Source organism: Athene cunicularia, assembly GCF_003259725.1.
Source record: "Athene cunicularia isolate RWA chromosome 1 unlocalized genomic scaffold, athCun1 chr1_part1, whole genome shotgun sequence".
NCBI lineage: Eukaryota > Metazoa > Chordata > Aves > Strigiformes > Strigidae > Athene > Athene cunicularia.
The window spans coordinates 43892638-43907094 of NW_020799091.1; the positions used below are offsets into that span (position 1 = coordinate 43892638).

The 14457-nt window shown below is 40.0% G+C and overlaps 1 protein-coding gene across 16 annotated transcripts in view; it reads left to right on the plus strand.

The window, feature by feature from the left end:
• Positions 1 to 14457, plus strand: part of LMO7 (LIM domain 7) — a 131639-nt gene that overhangs the window by 51875 nt on the left and 65307 nt on the right. For all 16 annotated transcript variants that reach the window (XM_026847937.1, XM_026847859.1, XM_026847884.1 and 13 more), the window contains exon 4: positions 7498 to 7604. In XM_026847937.1, the coding sequence (XP_026703738.1) occupies positions 7498 to 7604 (107 nt within the window). The remainder of the gene's footprint in view (positions 1 to 7497; positions 7605 to 14457) is intronic.

The following is a 14457-nucleotide window of genomic DNA, read 5'->3' on the forward strand; positions in this document are numbered from 1 at the left end:
TCTTTTTTTTTTTTTTTTTTTTTTTTTCCATTGACTTTGACTGGAATGCAAGCAACTGATGTGAAAGTTAAGGCTAGTCTAAACACGGAAATAGCCCAGTACGGTTATTCCGTACTGGCTTTCTGAGCCTATATGTTCTTTATCGTAAGAATACCTGCAAGTGGGCAAGTTTAAATTCCTTTTGTCTCATTCAAAATCGACTGAATCTGTGAAGTGCAGAACTCTATCAATTAACGAACCCATGTGCTGTACTTTTGCCTATCTCCTTTCCAGTTGGCCTTATCTGGTAGCAGTGACATCCCAGAAATACACCTGCAGTTTACAGCCTGTTATTCACGCTCTCTTGTACCAAATGATCATTTTATTGATATGTTGTTGCTGCAATATACATCTGTAATGTCATAGTGAAGGTTATGCTGTAGCACAGTAAGAGACATGGGCCTGGGAGGGATTTCAAATCACTGGGGACAACCAGTTACTTCCTGTGTCAACCATCTTGAAAGCTGTCAACTCGGAAGTCCTTTTTTAAAAAAACCTGCATTAATTTCTGTTGCGTCTTTTCCTTAATCCCATTACTCCTGTTGGAAAGAAACTGTGGAGCTCAGTGCTGCAAGAGGTTGCAGGCAATGAGATAAGAGGTCTTCTACTGTCCATTACACACGATGGTTGGCAGTGTCAGGAACTGAGGAGCAAACTTGGGGGCAGATCCTTCAACATAGAGCTTGATCTTACAGAGGTCCATGACTGGCTGCTGCCATTGCAGATGGGTTTGGGGTATGTATGGGCCTTTTTGTCCAAAACCAAAATGCTCCTTGTCTGAGGCTGCTTCAGAACGTGGTTTCTGTAATGGCTGCACTCTGGTGAGACATGTGAATTGCAACAGTGAAGAGGAAAGTTCCTCTTCCTGGCTATGATTTATAATTACTGATACTGGAAGCACCAAGATAAGGGGAGAGCTTATGGAGAAAGCTTCATTCCTGCATTTTGGCAGCAGGAGCACCTGTTTCTTTGAGAGGAAGGCTGGAAGTGAATCATTGAAAAGCTGATGTCTGTAATTGTGCATAGAGCTGGGACAGGGAATCCTTGTGTCAAGTATCAAAGTAATTTATTATTTTACACAATGTGGAAAAACAACAAAGGGCACACGGAGAGGAGTGGCAAAGCAATTAGCACTGTTTCTGATCTTTGGCCAATACAGTGCTCCATGCACACTATTATAGGTGGGATAATTTACAGAACATAAGCCTTGAGGTCACTCTAAGTCAAATTATGCCCGCAGTATGATTGTTTTAATTATTATTTTTAGTTTTTGGCCCAAAAGGGAGAAAAAAAGTTTAGCTATTCTGTCTGCTTCTCCTCTTCCTTTTGGTTCAAGGTCAAACCCGTTAGCAGCCTTCAGAGAAATGCAGAGAGCAGTGTACAGATGGAATGAGTGGTTGACAGGCACTGAGCATCCCGATGTGCAAGGCCAAGGTGGTAATTGGGAGTTCCTGGCTTCCAGGCCTGTGGTCAGACCACAAGGTTGGTTCAGCCCTGTTCCCTGCTCTCCCTCCTTGCCCCTTCTGCCCCCACCCGGCACTCACAGCCAGCACTAATAACCGAAACGTACCTTGGAGGAAGAGCAAGTTACCTGACTTGTTCAACAGGCTCCTGCTGTAGGTTTCTTTCCATACCCCACCTCTGAACATAAACAACGTGTAGTTGTTCAAGTGATGCTGCTGCCAAATGCAGCTGTAAATTCTGTGTTAAACTGATTTGAGCCAGCTTTAGTGGTCAGTATCATGCTGTGTCAATGAAAAACATTTTCTACTTAAAAAAACCCCACCTCTTTCCTTAAGGGAATGTGGGTGCTGCTAAGGAGGGTTTGTGGTGAATGCAGACCTGAAGGAGATGCAGTGTAAGCTTTCAAGATGACTTCATATGTCTTCATAAATGCAGTACTAAGAAACGTACCTGTTAAATATGATCTAGTCAGATGACTTCAGAATTCTGTAGCCAAAAAAATGCATGTCTTTCTTCCTAAAATGTCAAAAGTTTTTGTTGCTAGGCACTGTAGGTACTGAGTGGGTTTTTCTTTCTTTTTTCGGGAGCCTGGAAATTGAAAACAACTTCTGGCACCAAGTCACAGTCTGGATGATGCTGTAATACTTGAATGCAAATACGCTTCATGGTTCTGGGAGTATTGGGTGCCATTATGAAATTATGTTCCCATCCTTCCCCTTCATACTCTGGGGAAAAAAAAAAGCTCAACTAAAAACCCCAACAAAAAAAAACACAGCAGAGCTTGAAAGGCAGTTGAAGTAAGGACTTTAACTAAAACGGTGAGTATTTATTTAAGAGTAAGAGACAACAGACTGTCTTCATCTATTGGCTGACACAGCCAGGAAAAACAGAAAAACAACATGTTAATTGCACTGCTTTTCTCCTAGATGCCAAGTGAATTGGAAGATGTGCCATAACTTGTATGCCTATGAGATCTCGCTGTGTTTTGGTGCATATGTAGGGCTTCAGAGAAACAGTTAACTATGGAGTAGACAGGTTTACCGCACATCATGACTGCTCCCTAAAGAAAGCAATTGTATTTACACACTTGTTTAAATTAATACTCCTGCCCCACCCAGATAATCATGATAATGAGGCATTTATTTTTTTAATTAAATTGCAACTGAAATATACAAACTGAATTTATTGTGATGTTGCGTGGCACATAAATAGTCAAAATAAGATGGTATTTGCCCATTCTTATTTGGAGACCTCTCTTAGTTAACTTTCACTTCATGCTCCTTCACTTTAGAGATTTTAAAAATTATTTTTAATAGTTTGCACACTGTCTGTCCCTTCTCAGATGGCTTTGTGGGTTTTTTCCTTATTTAAGATCAACCCTTTCATGATCCTTTTTGTATTTCTACTTTTGTCTTTTCCCTTGCTTCCCTGTTGTTCATGTTATTTTTTTTTGTTTGTTCGTTTTAGAGGTGCTCTTTCTTTTTCCTCTGTTTTTAGGTGTTGAGGAGTATACACACTTCATCAGTGCTGTATGTCTTCATTATGCTGCTTTACCTTTGTCAAGTTCTTGTCATGCTGACATATATTAGGAGCTGATAACAGGTGCAAACACAGTGCCACTGCCCATTGTGATCCCTTGATTTTTTTAGTGACTTTTTAATTATTACTTGTTAAAGGAATGTGTCTGTATTCTTGTGTTTTACCATACAGCAACTGGCTTCTTCCTTCTTCTTTGTGGTCTGGAGGATAGCGATGGGAAGAGTAGTCCTGCAGTGGCAGCCCTGCTCTTCACACCCCATTGACCTGCTAGAGGTGCAGAGCTCTTGCGTAGCCCCGCCACCCCTTGCCTAGGAGCAGAAGCGTTACTGATGTCCATGTCTCCTCATGTTCATGAGATTGCAAGAGTGAGAAAGGCAACCCTGCTCTGCTAGGACATTGGAGGGAGGGTGTGGACCACAGTCTCACCTTCAGTATAGGCATGGCATCTTGATTCCTTCTCAATGCTGGTTAGAGGGGGATGCTTTACCTACAGGCAGAGGGAAGGCTTTGTGGCTAGCAGTGCCCTGTGGGGACTAGAAAGGCAGGTGCATGCCTGAAAGCATGCATTATCGTTTGTTATTCCTTCAAATGGCAGTATTTAAATGCCTGCTCGTGGATGACCTGCTTCCCACTGCCAGCTCTGTCTCTCCCGTGTTACGACTTTGCAGAGTTTTTGGGTGTGGTTTACTTTGAAGTTTGAGGCCAGAATGAAAGGCTGAATGGTAATAGCTCTACCTAGTCAGTGTTCTGTGCTGTGCATTTAATGTAAGTCTGCACAGCATGTGAGAAACTGAAATCATGATGGGAGCATCTGAAATGCTCTGCTGTTTCATCATGCACGCTGTCTGAGGGGCAAAACCCTATTGTTCCCCCCAACTCCTTCCAACCTCCCCATGCCCTCCCACCAAAACAGTTAGAAGTAGTAATAACATACCAGAAATGAATTGCACTTGAATTTTGTGGTTAAGACTTCAGGCTTTATTTTTGTTGTGATTAAAACCTGTAATTCTGTGATGCTAATTCTACCTTCAGATGCTCATGGAAATGCACTGATCGAGCTCTGTATTAAAATAATTTAGTTGATTTTGTCCACATTATCCCTGTTAGTTCAGGAGCTTTCTCTTTTAATGGTCAGAAACCCTAAGTTTTCTGCATAAATGTATTTGATCTGCCTGACCATGGATCCCTTGCTTTTGGACTGGGCAGCTCTTCCCTCCCCTTCTAGTTTTGCTTCCCTTGTGCTGGTAGATGGCAGCAGTATTGCATCTCATGTGCCATTTTATTGGTACAACAGAACCAAGTTCTCCGGTTCTTGTTATACAGGTCCCTTGTCTTCCCTCATCATACTCCTCTTTCTTTGCAACTGTTAATTTGAACCTTTTTTAAATTTAAGTGGCCTGTCCTCATCTACAGAGATTGGGAACACCTTGGTGGCAGAGGGGTGTTCTGGATATAGGCATGTCTTTTTTTCTCAAGCATTCTACTTCAGTGGTGTGTGGTCACCAGGAGATAGTTCTGATGTGTTGTGGTTCTCTTCTTTTGAGTTCTGAATGTTTGAAAAGAATCATTTTTGTAGACTATGATGAGATTCAGGTTGCAGTATACCCTTTGAAGCTGAAGTGGTAATGACCATTAGTCTTATTAAAGTACAGTTATATTGGTAAAAGGAACAGCATGATGGCTTCTATATTTGAGTGCATTCATCACTGAGCAATGTTCCTGTTCACATTTCTAATGATAAATCTAATTGCAAGGTTGATAGCTTGTCACTTTTTTTTCCCCTGCTTATTTCTTCTGTGCTGTTTTAAAATTCATTTGCAGGTTCATTATTCTGGTAGAGTTTAAAATGGCTGCTAGCTGTTTTGAGACTGGTAACTTTGGTGATTTACTACAGTGATTAGGGATGGTCAAGAATAACTTGGCAAAGATGGTATTTAGAAGTGCTGATTTGTTGAAATTACACCTTTTTGTATCCAAACCTGAGCAATAGCCTTTTGGGTGACATCTCTTTGATGTTCTGGGGATCAGTTACAGGCCGTGACCAGAGGAGAGCTGGTGTTGGGCCAGTCACCTGCAAGATGACAGGTGTGATCAAGCTGCTGTCTTGGGAGCTGGGGGGAGACAGATTTTGAACCATGTTTCCTTCTGCATGTGAGTGCTGTGACTACAACACTGTATTCTGCCTCCTGAGTGTATCCCCCTCTGCCTCTGACCCATTTCTGAAGGTCTTGACTCATGTAGGTGATGATGTTCTCAGGGGCTGTGTTATTTATCAGGGGGTTGATGTTTGATATATTTAATTGCTGCGACACCTTAAAGATGAATTGTTTTGTATGAACAGTTTGGTGGTTGTGCAGCTGAGCAGCTACTGGTGAGTAACTCCTCTGCTTTGTTTTCATTGTGCTCAGGGTGTAGGCAGCATCCATTTCTCTAAATCTCTGACTCTTCTTCATTGTTTACCTGCACAGCGTGCTCATTTTCTGCAATTCAGTTGACGTAACCCATTGGTTTGGGAGTTTACTCTGAGTTTTGGCAACTGGTCAGACCAATCAGGGCTTGTTGCCTTTGTGTTGGTGCCAGTTATGTTCACTATCCTGCAACTATTTGTTTCTTCTTCTGTGTTGCTTTCTTCCTTTGCCTTACCTGGCTGTTTCTTGGACTCCCCAGACCCCTGAATACTAACCTGACAGTTGAATGTGTTTTATTGTTTAACAACTAGTTTCTCTTCTTCTCGCAATGGGACTTTAACCTGTGGCCTCTTGCATGCAGAAGAAATTATGCCTTTTCAAGTCCTTGGGCTAATGTGACACTCATATATTAATTGAATAAAACTGATGCATCTAGTCAGCTATCCCTGTATTGCATGGAAAGGAAAAGGGGACATTGCGTGGAAATGAAAAAAATAAATGCCCTTCCTGAGGTTACACCCCCAGCCTGAAGTGCACCTTTAGCCACTTGTGCAGGCAGCTCCTTGGGTATTGCAGAAGTTGGTGCAGAAGCGAGGTTGTGTGTCCTCCGTCCTTCCCAGCCCCCTCTGCTCATCTGCTGCCACATTGTGTCCCCCATCATCGTTGTCGTGTCGTGTTCCCCCACAGCAGAACAGCTCCCACTGTGGCACATTGCAGTCAAGCTTTGGGCCATAACCTTCATGGTGTGAGACACTTAGGATGTTTCGGATGTGGTAGCATGGAGCCCGCAGCCTGCATGGGGAATACCTTGTTCAGATATTTTCCTTAAATGAAGCCATGTTTACAGACTGATAAGAATCCTAGCGACCTTCAAAACAGAAGGTTGTGGGGATTCTTGGTTTTGTTTTACTTGTTTTAAAGTATTTGCTTTACTTTTTAAAGTCTGTATAAGAAGCAGCTGTTGTTTGTGGATTTATTTTTTAAATACTTTTTAAACGATGGAGTCGTTACATCTAGTGGTTATGTGTCGGGGGGGAAAAAAAAAAAAAAAGAAAAAGAAAAAATGTTCAAAGTGTATCAAATTGCTGAAGTGGAGCTTTTCCATACTGTGAAACTCTGATGCCAGTACCTTGACTTACAAACCCTTCGAATGACAGGGCTGTGTGTAGCTTATGAATTAAATAACTTCGTGTACCTTTTCCTGTGGCTTCTAGCTGAAGGCAGCAAGTGCACAAGAGGGCACATTCTTTTGTTGTTGATAGCATTCCGCCTTAACGAAAAGGAATTTCTTGCCTATTGCCTATTGTTTATGAAGTGGAAAGAGATCACAAGTTGTATAATCTCTCTATATATTGTTGAATTTTTTTTTTTTCTTAACCTTACTCTTGCTGTTTGGTTGATCTGCAGCAGGTGCAGCAAGTGGGTGCTGTAATACACCACACCTATATTTTGTTATATATTTGGATTGATCTTGGGGGTGGGGTGGGGCTGGGGAGGAAAGGGAGGAACACAAAGGAGAGAAAAACCCCCAAGTAAGGAAGAAGCAGAGCTGAATACAGTTTGGTTTTTGTCTCTCCGGAGCTTTGCTCAGCAACCAAAACCAGACTCCAGGTGCAGTATTCCCTCATCGGTCTGTAAGCATAGAAACGGCGCGTCCCTCCTCTTCTTCCTCCCCTGCCAAGAGTTTCTGGGTGGTGAATGTCAGTAGCTGGAGTTATTTTTAAAGGCAAGAGGTGAGGCTTGTCGTGCAAAGCTAGGAAGAGGGCGTTTGTTTGCTGAGCAGAGCTGACATCAAAGTGGAGACTGCTGCCTACTGGCTCACCACTGCCTTATGCCAGGTAATCTTTAACATACCCCTCAGTCACTGAGACCGCAACCGAGCCTGCCTGCGTTCATGAGAAACGACCTGTGTTTATGATCCAGAAGATTGCTTTTTCAGTATTATTTCTGTGAGCTGGACTTTGACATTTAAAGGCTCACACTAATCATCTTGCAAAACCTGCTTAGTGCTTTTAACTAAGCAACGGCTTTCTACTTCTCTTCACAGGATAATATAAATGTTTTTCTGAAAGCGTGTGAAAATATTGGACTGAAAGAAGCTCAGCTTTTTCACCCAGGAGATCTTCAGGATTTGTCCAATCGAGTTACAGTCAAGTGAGTTTTGTGGTTTTGTTTTCTCCCTCCCCTTCTAAGCTGTTTCATGGTCCTTTTTTTTTTTTTTTTTCTTTAATGTTTGCCTATGGAAAATTCTTCTTTAAATCTGGTACAAGCAGTTCTGAATACTGTGGTGAGGGTTTAAGCCTTGTTAAGACTGGTAGATTAGATTTTCACAAATTTAAAAAATGAAGTATTATTATGCCTTACAAGCAAACTAATTGTTAATGAATATTTACAGAATTTAATGTATGAGATGGAAACCGTTCAGCTTATTTTAAATTTGGAGCAAAATTAACAGTTAAGTGATGTTGAAAGCATCGCTTTTCTTTATGCTTTAAGATTTACTCATGTAAAATCTGACAGGATGAGATGGTACTTCTCATACTTATCTGAATGGCTCTGAGGCTCAGGTATGGTGTTCCTGAATGACCACTGGTCTTGCCGCTCTGCGTATTAATCAGGTGTTTGTCACCGAATGTCATGTCTACTGTCAAGGGTCGTGGGTACGTGTGAATAGAAATCAAGTACTGAATTGCACAAAGGGAAATTGTCAGTTTATAGAGAAAAGAGTTTTCTTGTGAAATAGCACTGGTTTGGTTCTCAAATATAATCAGTGGATTCTCAAAATTGAGGACTGCTGTGTCTCCTAACAGGAATTTTATTACTAGTTTCTGAGAGATTAAGGTGTAATTTTACTATATAGACACTTAACAGGTGTTTTAAGATATATGTGTTGTAGAAAGAAAGCAACGTGTTCCAAGATGACATTTTTTACATTATTGTCTGTTTTTACTGTGTTGGTAGAAAGGATGAATTTATTAAGTCTCCAAAAATAAGAAAAGCTTTAGGGAGTTTTGCTGGAAATGTGTCAGGTTAAATGTTAAGAATTTATTCCTGTCTTAAATTACCAGTTTTATCAAAGTGGAATAGGCAGTAATCCTTCTGTAAATACAAGGAGAAAAAAATACTGTGAAATGACACATAGCTGCTTTAATTAGAAATCGTCCGTAGGTGGATTGGGTGTTAGCGTGTTGACATACTCTCTGCCTGGTTTCAGAATGAAAGTTCGTACCGTTTTGAGGTCTGAGATGGCAATGTGTTTTCCAGTCTTTGACTCTTACCCAAAGTGTAATTTCTCACTAATGTGGTGTTTAGGGACTTGGCGCCTTTCCAGGATGCTGGTATTCTGTCTGCTGGTTCCTAGATCATACCAAAAGCCAGAGGGTTGGTAATGCCATGCTTTAATTATCCACAAAGCCCTTGCTAAAGCTATTTTGGTGGAGGGTTTGCTCCAAATGTATAGCTGGGAGGGGTTGGAGGTGGTCAGGAGCTGGTCTTCAGCAGTGTCAGTAAGCGACAAGCTGAAACCCTGGGGAGGTCGAGTTAGCAAGCTGTTGTGCAAAGTATGTTATCCAACTTGTCCCTACATTAACCACAGTGCTCAAGTGAGGTCAGCCATGAAATTCATCCAGTGGGTCTGTAACCGGGTTGTTTGTTTTTTTTGTTTGATTTTTTTTTTTTTTTTTAATTCTTTCAGATCTGCCAGTTCCCTTCTCAGCTCTGAGAGCAGAGTGTAAGGCTGGAATTTGAAGTCATCATAAGGCAGTGAGGGTTTTACATCACACCTACTTGGCAACAGATTAATTGGTGGCTTTCAAAAAAGCAGACTTAAACATTGAGCATTTCTTATGGACAGTAATGCAATGTTTGGGTTTGAGTCAAGACCTGCCAGCCGTATAGCCATGCTCTTTTAATTCTTTTCAATGTAAGTTTGATTTTCCACACATTGTGTATCATATGACAGTCCCACGGTGTGTGTAAAATTCTTACAGAGTAATTCAAAACTTCTCTATGTGAGAAGACTATAAAGTGGTAACCTAGCTATACTAACATATTTTGATGTGTTTAGGAGTTTGGAGAGGGACGTGGAGGAGGTTACATTTCAAGAAATGAAGGAAATAATTTATACTAAGATAACTCTCTCCATTGAAAAGTTAATCATGGTCATTTGGTTACCCAGAGGAGAAGCTAGTCTTCAGAGGGTTTCCAGAGAGATTCATATGTGTGTCAGGAGAGAAGTCCTGTCTGATTGTGAGCTTCATCTGATCAATTTAACTGTTTAATAGGAGTAGGTAATTTTATACATTCAAGCTGAATTACAAATATCTTCAAAACTCACAGGATGCCAGGCCTCACAAAAGGGATACTGTTTCATGTCCTCCTTTCATGCTATCCTCTGTTAACCTTAGAAGTAAATAATTTCTTGTCAGAGAGAGGGAGATTTTTTTAATATGCTGATTTTTATAAAAGATTGCATTTAATTTTTGGCTTTCTAACATTCCTAAACAAATTCATTTTGCTGCCATCACCTGAAGCTAATTGCTCACATCTTAAACCAGCTGTGATAGGTTGTATGGGATAACATTAAGGTGTGCCTGAAGCAGTGTGTATTTTGACACCTCAGCAAGTATTGCTGTGTTCTGCTGTTGCACCACTGTTAGCATATGGTTTTTATCTACCCAAAATAGATTAAATAAACCGTTGCTTAAATAGTCAGCTTTTCAGGCTGGGATAGCTGAGAACACTGCCCTGATGTGTACTGCTGGGCATAAGAACATGCCTCATTTCCCTTGTATATGGAAAATAGGTAAGAGGAAGGTATTATATTATAAAGAGGCTGGGTCTGCTTCTGTTGTTAAGGAGAACATGAGAATTGTCATGTTATGTCAGGACAAAAGCAGTCTCTGACAGTGGCTAGGAGGTTGCATCTCTGTCCCTGCTGCTCTTTGCCTTCTGTAGACTTGTCTAATTACTCAGATGCTTCTGGTGCTCGGAAGGTCCTGAAGGAGGAACGCCTCCCCTCTGAGGACAATGTGCTCTGTGAAAAGGTGTTCCCTCCGTTCCTCCTATTTCTGCTGCCTGGCAGTTGTGTGTGGTATCTTCTTCTTACCTTGTGGAAAATCATACAGCCTTAGGCTTTTGTCATTTCAGACTGCAGACCTGTCCCACCTGGGCAGGCTCCCTTCCCAGCAGGAAAAGCTATTTTCATACCTTGTTTCTGAGTGTGGTTGCTGGCTTTCACTGTACCTTCGCTGATAGTGCTCTTTCTGTCTTATCAACACCACCACCACGCCATTGAGAGATACCAAACTTTATCTCTGTGTGGTGTAATGTTCTTGGTGTCACTTGAGTTAAGATAAAGACCCTCTGTTCCTCATGGTTTGCCAGAGCTGTACTAAGAAAATAATCTTCCTACCTGGTAAGGAGGTTACAACTTTCACTTTTATTGTTTTCTGTTGCAACTGAGATGATGCACAGGCATAATCTGAAACCTTCCTCTGTAATTACTACTAGTATCTGGGACAGGAGAGGCAAGAATCCTCTTAAATATCCAGACTCTCAGTTCCAAGTGATTATGTGATTATCCATTTTGCAAAGAAAAAGCTCCTTAAAATTTTAATGTTTAGAAGTTTGTGTGAAGAGGGCTGGTTAAAATTACTGGTTGCTCTTCAAAGCCTTGCAAACTTCATGATTTGCCAGATCAGCGATGAGATTAGTAGTCGGGTGATGTGGAAAAAATATACTGGCATGGATGGTTTCTTTTCTGCCAGTGAAAATGGGAGTGTGGATTAATGTCTGAGATTTATAGTTCAGTCATACTGTAAATCTGCAGAAGTTATTGCTCAATGGTATAGTACAGTAATGTTTCATGTGTTCCAATAAAAATTATCCAGACAGATTTATTCCTCACATACTGTGTCCGGCAGTCATGTGCATATCTTCTCGTTTCCTGGCTAGTTATCTGTGTAAATGCGTATGCGTCCCTCTTCAGTTCTTTCAGTATATTTAATTTTGTCTAGCCTAGGATTTAATGATTTTCAATCAGAGGAGATGTTATTTTAAAGCTCAGAAGCTTGGGAGTTTTTTTGGTGTTTGTTTTTTTGGTGTTTGTTTTTTTTCTTCTGGATAGCAATGCAAGATTGTCTTAATACTTCATTTGATTCTCTTTTAGTTCTACCAAAGTAAGAATGTAATATGAGCTTAGTGACTCTCAGTTGTCAGCGTGGTTACTATTTAAAAATGTTAAGCACTTCCTTACCCAGCTCTTTAGAGGTGACACACCCAGTTGTTCCCAGCTGGGAAAGGGTTCTTAGTAAAACCATGCTATGGAGTTAAAAGTGAGAGTTTCCTTAGGCAGCCACCAAACTTCTATTCTGATGGAATGTGTTATCCCAGTTAGCAGTCTTAAAGGAGGCAGCCTGAACAATCGGATGGATGTCATAATTAGTTTGTCTTGTCTTTCAAGCAAATTTTCTTCCATTTGAAAAAAATTCTTATTCTGTAAAATGAGGTATCCACTTAAAGAATGTCATTAAATACTACTAATAAATCCAAACGATGATGGTTTAATAGATGCAAATATTAAACTCAGCAAAAAAGTTATGAAAAAAATCACTGTTAATCCTAAATAGCAAACATTTTTTTAAACTACCACAAAGCCCCTCAGTCCTGATGTTGAAATTTTACTATATTAATTTAATTATTGGATAAAATATCAAATCAAAATATTTGGTTTCTACTAATATTATTACAGGGTTATATTTAGAGTAGGTCTTGAATGAAATTTAAAAATTGTCTCCAAAGATAGCTGGAAGTATCTCAGCACCTTGCAGAACTTGGTATTTGGATAAGGCCTTCAGATGTTTTCTGCTCTGTTCTTTAATTTTCATTTAGCGCACAGGATTGATAATGAATATGTAAAAGTTATGAAGCAAACAGAAAACTCTGTTGGAGAAGTCTTTCTGAAGAGGGATTAAGTGTGTACATGAGAATATATACTGGAGCTCTGACTCTAGCCCTGGCATTTCTAACTTCTGGGTAGTTTTATCTATTGATTTAATCTCCCTTTAGCTCTATTTTTCATAATTTCCTAAAGGAAAAAAAGAATACTGGAAAAATTTGAATGTTATGCGTTCTGTAGCATAAAGTTCTATATAACTAGAGCCAACTGGAGAGAAGTAACAACTGTTGTCACGTTCATCCTTGTGTTTATGCATTTCAGAAGCTGAATTTTTGAGAGAGTCTCTCTATTTCCATTCAGAGATAATACTTTCTGGATTTGAAACACCACAAAGAGTTGTTCAGAGATGAGATGCTTTTAAAATAAAGCCTGAGAAGATGAAATAGTTGCTAAGTGATTCAGTTGTAAGCATATATTCTGCATCTCTTCATCCATCTGGAGTGGGATATATTTCATGGGGTATTCTGATTAAATAAGAATGAGCAATTATATTCATTATAGCAACATAAACTATTTTAAGCATACATACAGAATCACTACCTGCCATGTCACAACTATTGTCCCTTTCTAAGCAACCATCAATTTTTAGGGACTGTTGAAAAGGAAGCCTTCTAGCACCAAGTCAAGGCAAACACAAAGCATCCTCTAGTAACTACCTTCTTTAGCCCAGAATTCAGATTACAATAATGCCAGTGCTTCCTTTCAGTCATGAAGTTGCCTCACTTGTCTTTTTGCATGCAACCACTTAATGTGCAGGTGTAATAGGGTTCCTGAAAATAGCAATGAAGCAGTAGCAGAGGGGTTGAACGCAAATGTAGCTTCTTCCAGTTCTACATTCAGTCCTTTAACAACTTCCCATTCTTCATGTGCTAGGAAAATAACTGTAGATTTTAGTTTCTAATTAGAAAAGAGGTTTTTTAATTTTATTTTTTTTTAGATGTAAGTTGATGGTTTCTCATCACGTTCTTCCCGTCTATTCCTGGGCAATATTCCAGGTTTCCTACTTCCAATTCTGTTTCCTGCTCAGGGTGCTTTCTTCTTCAGGGTCAACAAAGGCAAAGTGAAATTTCTGTTCTATGGGATGAATCACTGCCAAATAGACCACTGAAGAAAGCAATCTGCGTAGAAACCATAGATGGTCTTTTTGAGTGGAGGACTGTTATCAGTGCTATTAGAAATCTGTTTTTTGGAGACCTTTAATTGTGAAAGCAGTACTGCCTCTCAATTTAAGGAGGAATATTTTTAGGGTTGCTTTGCCAGTAACACTCAGATCTTTGAACTGTCTGGCAAGGGACTTACCTGGAAGCTTGAGCTATAATGAAGGGACACTCTTTTGGGACTTGTATCCCATTTTGTGTCTTGGGAAGAGCTGCCATATTTGCTCAAAGGAGGCAGAGTCAAGAGACAGACACAAACTGGCCACAAATTGGTTTGCATTGTCAGAGAGAGACAGTGCAAGTAATTTTGTTATCAGGTAGGTCAGAGCTGGTCTTTGTTGTTGACAACACTGAATTCATACTTGGGTCTTCTTCCATATCTAATATATTTGTAGAGTTACTATACCTTCTCGAAAACCTTTTGCTTAAGAATTCCATGCTTATAAGAATACATCATGGAGCCATATCTGAATTTGCTGTACTAATTTTTTTTCAAGAAACACACATTATAATGAGTTGAAAAACCTAGGCTTAAAAAAAAAAAGAAAAAAACCCCAAAGTACCCAAAACACACAACATGGAACCACCCTTTCCTGCCTTTTTATTTTGTGTAGAATAGAAAGTTGTGGACTGGATGAAAGGTAAGTGCTTCCACGCAAGAAGTATGATAGTAGTTAGCACTAAACTTATACCTGTGTAACGTCTCTAGGTTATACCTATGTGACTACAAAGTCAATCACCTCAAAGATTTGGGCATAAAGATTTAATAAACTATCTTTGAATTCAAGTTGGGATGAAAGGAATAAAAGACAGCGTTTTGTGGGTCTTGAAAAGTGAAATGCAAACCATTTAACCAAAATTTAATTAGAACGATGAATGCTGCTCTTCCCCC